At 36.1% G+C, this 13,336-nt stretch overlaps 2 protein-coding genes across 2 annotated transcripts; both read right to left on the bottom strand.

The window, feature by feature from the left end:
* Positions 1-2,344: 2,344 nt before the first annotated feature.
* LOC113726576 (nicotinamidase 2-like) lies at positions 2,345-4,167 on the bottom strand. The gene is made up of 2 exons (XM_027250365.2): positions 3,569-4,167; positions 2,345-2,736 (listed from the first exon to the last, which is right to left on the bottom strand). The coding sequence occupies exons 1-2, from the start codon at positions 3,909-3,911 to the stop codon at positions 2,462-2,464; spliced, it is 618 nt and encodes a 205-aa protein (XP_027106166.1). The 5' UTR covers positions 3,912-4,167; the 3' UTR covers positions 2,345-2,461.
* Positions 4,168-4,913: 746 nt separating this feature from the next.
* LOC113726575 (methylmalonate-semialdehyde dehydrogenase [acylating], mitochondrial-like) lies at positions 4,914-11,750 on the bottom strand. The gene is made up of 19 exons (XM_027250364.2): positions 11,519-11,750; positions 11,271-11,368; positions 10,640-10,711; positions 10,397-10,558; positions 10,240-10,318; positions 9,999-10,153; positions 9,673-9,736; positions 9,447-9,526; positions 9,235-9,300; positions 8,152-8,202; positions 7,919-8,070; positions 7,544-7,634; positions 7,302-7,382; positions 6,384-6,461; positions 6,104-6,139; positions 5,961-6,004; positions 5,796-5,874; positions 5,392-5,482; positions 4,914-5,265 (listed from the first exon to the last, which is right to left on the bottom strand). The coding sequence occupies exons 1-19, from the start codon at positions 11,541-11,543 to the stop codon at positions 5,153-5,155; spliced, it is 1,617 nt and encodes a 538-aa protein (XP_027106165.1). The 5' UTR covers positions 11,544-11,750; the 3' UTR covers positions 4,914-5,152.
* Positions 11,751-13,336: the final 1,586 nt, after the last annotated feature.

The raw sequence follows: 13,336 nt of genomic DNA, 5'->3' as shown, positions 1-13,336 counted from the left end.
TAACCTAGAGTTTCCAGCATAACAACTATTTCTTATAATCTTTTTCATATATAACCTAGAGTTTTCATATAATCTTTTTCATAACAACTAACCTAATATAACTAATTATAAGAAAAGAGATACTTGGACGATTATAAGAAATAGCTATGAAAAAGCTTATATATGATTAGCTTATAAGAAAAGAGATACTTGGACGATTATAAGAAATAGCTATGAAAAAGCTTATATATGATTAGCTTATAAGAAAAGAGATACTTGGACGATTATATTTGATTAGCTTATATTTTATAAGCTATGAAATCTAATTATAACCTAATACAACTAATTATAAGAAAAAGCTATGAAATCGTCCAAGTATCCATCCTAGCTGCACCGGAGTTTGTGACACTTTCATTACATCGCAAATATGTGATGGGTAGCATGAGCACAAGAGAATCAAAAGAGAGTTCCTAACAATTCTTTTTTGGTACACAAAAGGAAATGACCCAGGCATCATAGGGTGCAGATTTTCATTAGGTAAGGAATGAAAACAAGTTTAAAAATTTAAATGCTATTAAATGATCTAAATACCAGTTAAAACCTCTAGTTTTCCTCAATTTTACCATCGTGCCAATTTGCTATTCTGCTACGTGCCCAAATTCATCATCAATGCATTCCCGGCATTTAAAAAAAAGTCAAGAAAAGGTAAATAATGGTAGCAGAACAAAGTAATGACATTCTAAAAATTAGCAAAACTAAAGTAAATAATTCCACCAGTTCATAAAAATTCGTTAGTGCATGTGCAATAATCTAATGTAATATTAAATTGTCATTCTATGCTAGAGAAATTTTATAACAGTAGTGGCAAGAGTTACACATATTGACTAAGACGAACAAGTTGGAAGATTTCATACGTGATCTGCTGATACTTGGACGATTTCATAGCTTTTTCTTTTTCTTGATATCCAGATTTAATTTATATGAAAATTTGATACTAACAAGTTGCATCAAATAATTTTAATTAAAAATTGAACTTTAGGAATTGAAATAATCAAATCCAACTCTCAAGAATATAGTTAACCATCGTCTTCTTCTTTTTTCTTCCTTTTTCTCCACATTTTTACTTCCTAAATTGAGATTAAAACTATCAATCTAAACTAATTTTCTGTCTCTGCAAAGCAATCATTAGCAGCATTGGCTGTTCTGATGGCTAATGCCCATAATGAACACTTAAAGTTAAGAACAACTATTAAAATTAATATTTCAATTTCTGTAGCACCAAATCTAGTATTATGTTAAGCATTTTCTTGCGATAATGATGGCTAGTGTTAGATATTGATGGATAGTGATAGAGATAGCAGGAAAGAATGGAAAGGCAAGGTTATTATGTAGAAATTTGGGTTCTAGTTGTATAAATCGTAGGGTAGACAAGAGTGAACAAATTGTAGGGACAGACAAGAGTGAAAATAAAAAAAATATCAACTCGAATGTCAATTTAGCTTCTAGACATATAAATAGTAGGGCATATAAGAGTGAATAAATGGTAAGGGCAGAGAATTCACTTAGAAATATCGACTAAACAAAACATGAAAACTAGAAATATCACAGAAATTTGATTCAGCTAATAGTCTAACATATACTGAAACCTAAAATCTTGAGGACATCTATAAGTCGACATAGGCCACAATGAATAAATGGTAGTACTCGAGCCTTTGTTGTTTCAACTCAGTATATTTGAATTTTACACCTAATAAACATCTAGTAATAATGAACTGCGATTGTGGTTGAAATTCCGTTAATAGCCTAACATATACTAAAACCTAAAATCTTGAGGACATTTATAAGTATATCTGAATACATCTGAATTTTACACCTAATAATGAATATATCTGAATATTACACCTAATAATAATCTGCGATCATGGCTGAATTCTCAGGATATTTCAAAACATTTCTGCGAAGGATGTTGAATTCTTAGGATATTTCAAAACAACATTTTTTAGCACCGCACCTTCAATCTATAGTAATTTTGTCAATGCTAAACACACATCACATCCCAACAAGTATAACATTATTTATTCTCAAAAAATTTTCAAATAATGATTTTCAATTCAATTTCAGTTGGTCAAGGCACTCAAGTTGATTACCTCAACACGCTCAACATCACCAAGAGCCGTATTAAGCTAACAGCAGAGAACATGACTTGCTTTCCACTTCGATGTGGGGGGGGGGGGGGTGTTCAGTTCCGTAAACTGGCTTGTTTGGCTATAATCACTCGTTGATTATTAGTCCTTGCTAGTTCGTGCATCTTAATTGTCCCTCTCTTTTCTTGAAGTCAAAATGCATCCCATAACTACTCCCATCGAAGTGTGAATATGCAAGTAGTTATTAAAGTAACCACAAGTTTGTCTGAATATACAAGAAGTAACCACAGGAAACAATAACGAGAGAAGTCTTCTACTGTTCTATTGCATCCTCCCTGTTAAGTGCTAAGGTGACTCGAAGAAGATTTGGAAAATGCCGCTTGAAGTCTTTCACAGTCCACCAGATATGCAAAACCATAAGCCATATTCTTCAACGTAGCGTCATGCAAGTCGGGTGACGATGTTGCAGTTGCATCTGTTGAGAAAAAGACTTTGAATCCTCTAATAAACGCTTCTCTAGCTGTGGTCTCGCAGCATAAGTTGGTCATTACACCTGTCACCATAACCTCCTTCACACCACCCATATTTACCAGTTCTTCTTCCAAGTTTGTACCTGAACACAACGCATTGCAAGGAAGGTTAAAGTGTCAAGATAGCGCTAATTGATAAAGCCAAAAAGAACAAAAGAAATAACTACTAGTGATACTTTGTTTCCACATTTAATATCCTTCTTTACTACTACTTCTTATGTACACTGACATTGTATGCACTATCACCATTTGATTCATGATACGTGTAAAAGTTAAATTTCAAATTTAAATTTTATATAATTGTCATTCATTCGACGCTGACAGTGTAAAAAAGATTAATCCTTTTTGTTATACTACATATTTGGAGATTGCTCACCATGAAAACTTGGAAACTTTCAAAGATAAAAGATCATAATTGAACTTGGACTTATTCAATCTAATCTATAGAAGTGAGAAAATAAACGTCAATTTTTGTACCTTCCCCAAAAGAAGAAAAAAAAATCAATTTTTGTGAGCACACACAGAGCTATGCCTCGCAAGTTGCAACACTCCAAAAATCCTATCAAATTAAACCCAAAATATTTTCCTCACTAAATAACTTCCTTTTGCCACTGAACTAGTGTTCTCAAGTAACCACAACAAAAATCAAAATCTTGTAGGGAGGAGGGAAGATTCTTAATAGAACTTTGGAATATTAGTGGACAAAGCCAAACTAATATAAAGATCACAAACCCATAGAATTGAACTAAAAAAACTACCTAGTAGCACTTGTTAGCCATGCCGAATCCCAATGCCAGAGTTTCAATTATTCAATCAATTTACTAATACCAGAAATTAGAAGTCTAATTGCTGCAACTAGCTAGTATCGTATCAATTTATTTTATGCTAGTACTTAGGATGTTGAAGAGGTATTACCCCTGAATGCACTGTACGTGTTCTTCTCGACAACTAAATCATCCTCCCCTCTATCCAAGTCGGGTATGAGCTCTGCCTCAGGTGTGCCATCCATGATGAGATCACCATTCCACCACTCCCATAGCATTCCATAGTCTTGAGGGGACTTATGGCGGTGGCGAGTGAATATGATGGGAATCGAAGCATCCCTGCACAGCTCAATAGTGGTGTTAATGGCAGGTAAAATTGGCTTGGCCATGGAGTAAAAGTAATTCTGCATATCAATCACTAGCAAAACTGAGGATTTGGGGTCAGGGTTTCTCTTCCTGATTTCGTATTTCTTGTATGATGAAGAAGATGACATCGTGAGGAAGATTTTGATGAAGGTTTTGGAACTCTCTAGCGAGTGAATTCGGTAGCAAACAGGATCAGACAAGGCATGAATCAATCATGATGCTATTTAATCGTGATGGATGAGATAAGATTGGGCAAGTGTGAATTATTGCAGGACATGGGCTTTTCCTTACGCGAGTCGTTTTGGGAGTCCAGATTGACCCCCAAAGGGCCTTGAAGATCCCAATAGTACTGATCTTTTCTTTTTCCTTTTTTCCTTCTAATTCAACACAAGTATTCTACTTATTTTCTTTGTAATAACATGCGATTGCAAATCCAAACTCAACTCTACCAGAAGACTACAACAAGAATTACCTTCTGCTGGTAACGACACAGGGCGCGTTGTTATCTCCCCAGTTTTCCACACCAAGTTGAAAAACGTCTGATTAACAGTGCAGGTGTTGTCTGGTTGGAACTCTTAGTTGAAAAATAAAATCAAATTGAACATGTCCAAATCTCAGATCCCGCGCTAAATAAGCGCACCGGCCAAATGTCCATATAATTTAGCTGCCTAGCCAGAGAGACAATCATGCCGTATGTGTTTGTTGCGAATCTCATTAATAGATGCCATCCATCATTTGTGATTCTATACAAGTCCCCAAATGGGTTTCATTGTCAGACTAGTCGCCAGCCAGTCCATCCTTTTTTAAATTTAACAGCCCAAATTCACTCACGACCCGAATTTGTTCTGAAGCTTTATCTTTGCCGGATTGCGGGTTCTGGACTCTTAGATCTGACTCATAGACAATCTTGGCGGTTGAGGTGGACTGGGCTAGAAGGGAACATTCAGCAGCGGCTTCCATAGCACAGAAAATTTTAATGAAGCCGGTTACAAGTTGCAAGTGATGGATGCATCATCATCAACTTCGGCCTTTCGCTCGAAGCTGCTGGAGTTAGGAGCCTGTTTGGAGTGACGGCACTTCTGCTAAACAAAAAATATTTTAAAAATGTTTACTGAATATCATTCTTCAAATTTAGAGGTAGAAACCATTTTATTATAAATTTTGAACTAACTGAAGAAATACATATATTTTAAAATTGTCTTTTTTTTAAGTGAAAATGTTTCCCGTTACCACTTCCGTCACAATCTAAATATTTTTATTTAAACCATATCAACAACAACGAGAGAGCGCGAAAGAGAGCGAGAGCTCCAAAAGAGCCGGTCTGAAATAGCGAATTTCACAACAAAGCTCTAGACGCATAATTTGCTTTTCACGACTTCTGCGAAGTTGGCATTGCGAGGGATATTCCAGCACCACTAGGCAAGTCCCTCCACTGTTGAGTCACCGTCTTGATCTGTGTGTAAAACTGAACCCCAGCCTTGCCTGCAGTTTAACATACGAAGTCAGGCAATAGACATGACGGGAAAATTGAAGATCGTACATCAGAATCTAACATGGTTCACAAAAGAACAACTAATCTTTCCTCAGAGAGAGAGAGAGAGAGTTTACCATAGAAATTGAGATCTCCTGCAAAAGATGCCTTGGACCCAGTAAATGAGAAGAAGGGCAAAGGAACTGGAATAGGTACATTGATGCCAACCTAGGACAGACCAGCAAGTGTTGAGAATCAAAAATTAAAAATTTCAAACAAGAAGAAAAATCTTTAAAGCAGTCAATTGCAGTTCTGACCCCGATTAAAGGACTAAATGTACAGTGCATTTAGAATTATAGAAAAAATTTTCATATGCTCAATTCAGAAGGGAGGCTAAGGTGAGATTAAATTCAATAATAAAAATGTCCCTTTGTTATGATTATAGACACATCAGTAACAAGGCAACCCTCCCTCAACCTAAACCCAATCTAGTTCTCAGTGCATATGCTGCAATATTGTATTGAATGATGTATGTGCTTACCTGGCCTGCCTCAATCTCAGTCTGGAATTTCCTTGCAGCAGCACCAGATGTAGTGAAAATAGCAGCACCATTTCCATATCTGTAGGATAGAAAAACATACTTCGCATGAATTACCAGCTTACATATTATCCATCCAGTTTGTGAAAAATAAGAAAGAGGAATTACTTGTTTCTGTTAACAAGATTTATTGCCTCATCCAAGCTATCAGCCTAAAGAGAAACAAGAGAAATGTCAGCTGAAAATCTCTCTGCAATAAGCTAGAGCAACTCAATGGTGATAAGATAACTGATTCCTAAACATCAGCAGACCTGCATGCAAATGAGAACAGGGCCAAATATCTCCTCCTGCAGAGCAAGACATCCATTGGTAAGTAATTACACAAGAAGAGGGGGAGAGGGGGGGGGGGGAGAAGGAAGCGAGGAAGAGAGGAAGACAAGCAAAAAAATAGGTCAACCTGCCTCTTATAGTTGAGCAAGGGATTCAAGTTGCCGAAGGGATGTGTTTGTGTGTGCCAGGGTGGTGCGGTTGGGGGAAGAGGAGGGGGAGAGGAACGGGTAGAAAGAGAAAATAAGTAAAGACCAAAAGTACCTTGTAGCATTCCATATCAGCAGTGACATCAGACAAAATGGTAGGACCAACAAAGTTTCCTTTTTCATAACCTGGGACCTGTTAGTCATCAGGGACTGGAGCATTTTAGTCTAAAATATTCACATGTTGGTCAAAACCATAAGCAATGAAAAAAAAATTGTAATTCCTAGAACACCTCTGATGTAGCCATTTAATTAATGTATACTGAGCATGGGGTCTCTACCACTTGTAAGTTCCACCCCAAGAATTAACAGGAAGCAAGCAGATGTCATTCCTACACTAGAGGTCCAATAATATAGATCATCTTTGTAACAAGGTAGTACGGGTGAAAACTTAGATACTTTGACAATTGTTTAGCAGAATTACAAAAGAATATCCCCCCAGAAGACACATGATCAATAATGCATCATATGACAAATTCATCATGATCAGTGCAATTACTCAATTAATCAAGCACCAGATCGGATCATCGTAAAAGATGTAAAACAGAGGTTGCCAATTTGGTTACAATCAGCCTCCTGAAGTTCTATGTAGAAAATAATTTCCCTTTTCCATGCCTGTTTCAGGTATTCTCCTTCAAGAGTAATTAAGTTGTAAGTTACATCCATATGATACTGCAGGCATTTCATTCACACAGGAACTTTAGCAATTAGTACCTTAGTCCCTTATTGATCAATGTTCCTAATGTTGTTGGACAATGTTGATACATCATATGGAGATATTTAAAAAGGTATGAGAAGTGGATTCTAAAGGTCAGGCATAATGGGGGAAATGCATGCCTAACAATAGGAAAATTACCACATGTAGCATAGTAAGGCATAAACAATGTGTAAGCATAACCAAAGAAGCTTAGCCTAATAGACTAAAAACAATCGAATACGGGCAGAACTTTAAGTCGAAGAAAGCGCAAAGGCACACCACTATATTTCTTCCATCAAGCAGTAGTCTGGCACCACTCTCCCTGCCACTTTGAATCAAATTGCATATTCTTTCTTTTGCCTGTTGCATGGAAATTGTTTCTCCAAATATTAAAATGATGAAGATCAAAACAATGACAGATTATAGGTGAAATGTTATATATGACAGAATAACAGGTAATGTGAAAATAAAGTTCCAAATACAAATCCTTTCCCAATACTAACATCACAACATGCACGCACCTGCTTACTAATGACTGGACCAAGGTCAGCATCAGGATCTGTTCCAGCATTTACCTTAAGGGACTTGGCGTGTTCCACTAACTTTTCTTCCCTGTGAAGGGTAAAGTTTAAGAGACAGTTCATGCTATTACATCTAAAAAACATACAGGTACTTGTACCGTCAGGAAATTTCTTAATCAACAATAGTCAAATCCTAAATGAAAAGTCTAAATTCTAAGAGCAATTGTTAAGAAAAAACAGTGTATATACTTGACGCGACACAGAAGAAAAACAACGAAATCAACCGAACGCACCGAAACCTGATTAGATTCATTTATTATGGAAAAAATGAGGAAAAAGCAGGATTTTATATCCAGCAGGTAAGAAGAAAGATACCATGATTTTGAGTCTCCAATAAAAACCACTGTGCTCAGTGCCATACACCGTTGTCCTGCAGCACCAAAACCAGCTGCAACTAAAGCATTTAGTGTAGCATCAACATTGGCGTCAGGCATGACGATTCCATGGTTCTTGGCTCCCATATTTGACTGAAGCCCAAAGTCAATAAGCAACAAATGCTTCAATCATTCCAAAAAGACAGAAAGTTTTAACATTTTAAGAGCACTGACCTGAACACGCTTTCCTTTTGCTGCTGCCCTAGCATAGATATGCATTCCAGCCTAAAAAAAAAATTGAGAAATCGCATGAGCACTAAATCTAATTCCGGCTTTGGAACACCAATGCAGAGACGGTGAAAGGATCAACAATAAAACGAAAGGAAGAGCTAAAAGACGAACATTGCATGAGAGAGTAAACTCAGAAAAGTAATCATGCAACTTCAAATCTAATGTATGGACATTAACAGAGTAGAACAAAATCCAAAAACAGAGTAACATAAAATATAAAGTGCATCTTCAGTCATGAATAAGCATCAGTCAAAGGTGTGCTAGTAATTCCAATCAAAGGGCTCAAGCTTAATGTCCAATAAGCTTTATGGGATCAAAATTAGAACAGGACAAAACAAGAACCGCTACTAACCACCCTTAGTTTCATGATAACTACAGAGACCTTCTCTAAGTTTTCAAAATCATACTAAATTCTGCTATACAGGTTAACATGGGGAAACATTTCAAAGCTTGTTAACTTTCAGGTTATAATTAAAATTGCGCCCCCCCTTTTCTCTTTCTCTCTCTAGTGACTTTCACTGCTTAAGATAGGTTATGAAATAATGTTAACTTTATATCTGCTAATGACAGATATTGATCACTCTGAGCTACACGGACATTAACACAGATTAGCTCATTTTGACTTTGATAACTAGGCCAAGATTGAATCCCTGACTCTTATCATGGTTATTGCCAAAATTCAAAAAGCAGTTCCATTTACCTATCATCGTGAAAAGCTTGTTTAGTAACACTTGACCATGGTATAAACCCTATTAATTAAATCCCCACTTGAAAATGACAAATGAAGTCCAGGAAAGCATTAAAGAAAAAAAGGTAGACATGGAGGAAATAATACCAACCTAAATGCCGCATTAAGCAAGTCAGACAACTAGGCTAGATAGGGGTAAATCACATTCAGACTCTACTGTATCATGCCAGCACATGTCATTTAGTTTAGAAAATTGTCAAAATGAGCAAAGAAAATAAAATAATGTTTTCAGGACAAACATAACTGCATCTATAACTATACATAGTGAAGTTACTCACTGTGTTTGAACCAACAAAAGAGATGGCTCGTATATCGTCATCATCACATATAGCATTCACTATGTCCTGCAATAAGTTCAAGAAATTGAAATTAATAGGCGGGGAATGAAGTCAGCATACTTTGAATTTTATTTAGTAGAATATAGTGATGTAACAGATTAGATATTCTGAAGCAAAATAAGAGATTGCAAGCAATTTCAATTGAGGCCTACATGAGTTCCATGGACAATGTTTAGAACACCATCTGGCAAGCCAGCCTCCATTGCCAGCTCCGCCAGTATCATTGAAGCCCCTAATAAAGGACAGCAAAGATTCAGTAACATAACAGAGCATAGATCATCACAAAGAAAAAAGGATGCAATAGATTTCGAGTTTTGTCAGATTAAAGAAAAACAGGTATCTGATTATATAGCATATAAGTTCGAGATACACAGTTACCTGGATCTTTCTCTGACGGCTTAAGAATGAAGGTATTCCCACATGTGACTGCAACAGGAAACATCTGCATCAATTAGCATATACATTAGAGAACTTCAATAGACAAAAAAGAAATATACATAAACTCAAATCGATGGCCTCCACCCTCCATGTCATACATCTCTCTCACAATCTCTCTCGTTAACTCTTACAGGCTCTATATGCTACAACACTCTCATTCCAAACAAAATCGAGCAAGGGCAGAAAACTATGGGAAGTTGAAGGCTAGACGTGAACGGAAACAGAATCTGAAAGCATTTGAAAGAATATGAGAATCAAACACTAACCCACAAGGGAATCATTGCTGGAAAGTTGAAGGGACAAATCCCAGCACAAACACCGAGAGGTTCCCTGATGCTGTAGGTATCAATTCCATGTGACACATTGGAAACATACTCTCCCATCTGCAAAGTTGCCATTCCACATGCATGTTCCACCACCTCTTCATAATCGTATACCAAGAAATTGAAGAGCTCAACCGTCAGCAGAATATGTTCTTAGAAAACAGAAGATAGAATATATACCAACCTAACCCACGAAAAACATCCCCTTGTGCATCTTTCAGTGTCTTCCCCTGCTCTGTAGTTATGCTGAGTGCAAGCTTGTCCTGGAACAATAATAGCTTTATCACTTTTCTGTCTATGCCAGTAAAAAAGACGTATATTGAAGAATTTACAAATCTTGCCATATTTTTTCGGATAAGATCTTGAAGTTTGAACATAATCCGTTGTCGAGTTGTAATTGGGGTATTACGCCATGAAGGAAAGGTCTCTTTGGCTGCTGCTACAGCTGATTTAAACTCCTCTCTTGTAGTTAATGGTATTTGAGAAACCACTTCTTGGGTTGCCTATGACGACAGCACAGAGAAAATAAATGACTGCCCCATATATTTAAAAGAAGAAATGAAACTGCTGTTCCAAGGACTCACGGGGTTCATGACATCAACTGATTCTGACGCTTGTGAATCTACAAAACTGCCACCAATCAAGTTCGGAATCCTCTGGTACACTCAAAACAAGTTTATTCACAATGAGCACAATTTATTGCACGCATGCAAATCTACATCTACTTTCGCGCAGAAAACAAAGACATAAACTTAAGTGCAGAAGAAGAAAGTGACTTACGAGAGATAATAAGGAACATGGTTAAAAGAAAAAGAAAAATGAAACTCAAACTTCCACTCCTTAATGTTCGATTCAAGTTTCTTTAAAACCAAATTTTGCTACAGGCTAAAATGAATAATAACAGAGATGATAAAAAAAGATGCTCCAATGTTGAGCTACAGGTTTATTATTTACTCCAAGAAAGCTATTACAACAGACCAGAATATTTTTTTAGAAGTATGCAAACTCGTTAAACACGATATATGTAGAAGAAGTTATCTTAGTCATATTTTAACGATCACGGAGCTGATTCCCAATCATTTCAGGAATTAGAACTACTCAAAATTTAACTAATATTACCAGTGAGCTACTTTTAATCCAAAAAAAAAAAAAACAAAGAGATAATTGTGCAGAAATACTAATATATAATAGTCCTTAGTATCTGTGAAATCTCACAAGCGAAGTCCGATGCCTCCAAGATGGCTCGGCGGCGGTGGAGAAGTGAGAACTCGCAATACCGAGTATCCGGAAACTCAACAACCTCATGTTCCTCCCTGCAAAACACCAATACACAATCCAATTCGCATGAACTAGGTTATTTTCTGCAACTCAATCAGTCATAACTTAAAATAAAACGCTATGATTGCTTCGTACTATCATCAAAATGCAATCATCATCGTCAAAAACCAAAAAATTAAAATCACCTCGGTGAAGTGAAAACTGCAACATGACTAGAATTTTAAGTCTGATTTGAGCAAGTCGTCTCCAACTCTCTCCCCAATCAAACAAAAGAGTCAGTGAGTTCAGCACTCACTTCACTAAGCAAATTTATACTACTACCGCCAGTTGCGTTTATTGCCAACCGTTGGATGGAGACCGGTAGTTTCAAAGTTGCAAGACGATGTAGCAGAATATTTCTCCAGTAGGTAGTTTGAGTCAAAACTCTTAAATAAATTGATCTTGTTCGGTTTCGATAATGATGAGCCACGTCAGAGCGGATTCAAGTTTTCTTTTTTTTTTTTCAGAGAAAATTTCCTAAAAATATTTCTTGACTTCCTTATAACTGTCCACAAAATTTTTCAAAACCTCAATTATTCACCAAAATCCTTTTAAGTAGTTAACTTTGATTAGATTTAATTTATCCACAGTCTTTATTGTCCCACCACGATCTCGATATAGAGAAATATGGACCATTATTAGATATCAATTTGTTTTTTATCAAACCTCAGGGGAACTAAGTGATATTATAAAAAGCCTCAAAGGAGGTTTCTGAAATTATCTCTTTTAATTATTAGTAATTGTATCAATTTCAAAATTTAAAATGCAAACTGCTATTATTATGAGAAATACAAGTTCAAAGAATGATTTTCAAGAGGAATTATAGAAATTTCCTATATGATGATTTAATATATCATCTTGTAGATTAGGAGACTAAGCACCGTGGAACGTACGGATCTAGGGCTAACTGATGTATACTGCAATTCATTAGGCTTGGATTTCCCCTAATTCGGACGTTAGTCATTTTTTTTTTCAAATAAAATAATATTTTTCTCTTCTGAAAATGATGGCAGGAAAAGAACTCAAAAGTTGTCTCAAAACCTCTCCATTTTGGGCTAATTCCTTAAAATATATGTAAAAAAAAAAAAAACAATCTGCCAAATGCACATTTGACAAGGAAGGTTTCTCATTTTATACGTGACGTGCTGAATCAGCACGGCCGCATAATTAAAATCCCTTCTCCCGGCCAACCACACTAACAGACGTCTGCAAAATTTTCAGTGAGTAGAAGGTCAGTCGCAGCCGTGCTGACTGGGCACAGCTGCAGCTGACACAAAGCCTATTCATGTCTGCCGCAGCCGTGCCCAGTCGGCGTGGCTGCGACTGACCTCCTACCCGTCGCCAGGGTGGAAACATGGCATAAGAAAATTGAAGTGCGTGTTCCCAAAGAAACAAAGGAAAATGGAAAAATAAAAGAGAAGAAAATTTTAATCGAAAATACAGGTATATCATTTTTCTAGAATAATTTTGGAACATGAACCATCATAATCTGTTGATTGTGAAATCAATGAACATTAAGACTTTAATTTCTTGTGTAGATTTCCCTTTCCTACAATTCTTGTATATAACCTTATACAAGCTTTCCATTACTGTTTATTGAAATACTTCAACTGCAGGAGTTTCTTCATAATTTTCATTTGTACTAGATAGCATACGCCAAAAGTACAAGGTGCTAAAGACCGGAATGCTCACACTTTGATCCAATTTAGTTCGGAAGTCAATATCTATAAAACTGAATTCAGAAATTCAATTTTAAAATTTGGTAAGTTTGGAAATGGATATTGAAATTTGATTTCCAATTACCGATCGAATTACCAAATTTGATATTTTAATTAAATAATTTATAAGTTATAATTTATGCGAATGGACAAATGTATATGATGTTAGTTAGTGACATATTAACACATTAATAACTTCTATATTATTAATTACATATTACATATACTTAACTAATATATATTAGA

Source organism: Coffea arabica, chromosome 2c (genome assembly GCF_036785885.1).
Source record: "Coffea arabica cultivar ET-39 chromosome 2c, Coffea Arabica ET-39 HiFi, whole genome shotgun sequence".
Classification (NCBI taxonomy): domain Eukaryota; kingdom Viridiplantae; phylum Streptophyta; class Magnoliopsida; order Gentianales; family Rubiaceae; genus Coffea; species Coffea arabica.
This window is presented reverse-complemented; position numbering and strand designations above follow the sequence as displayed.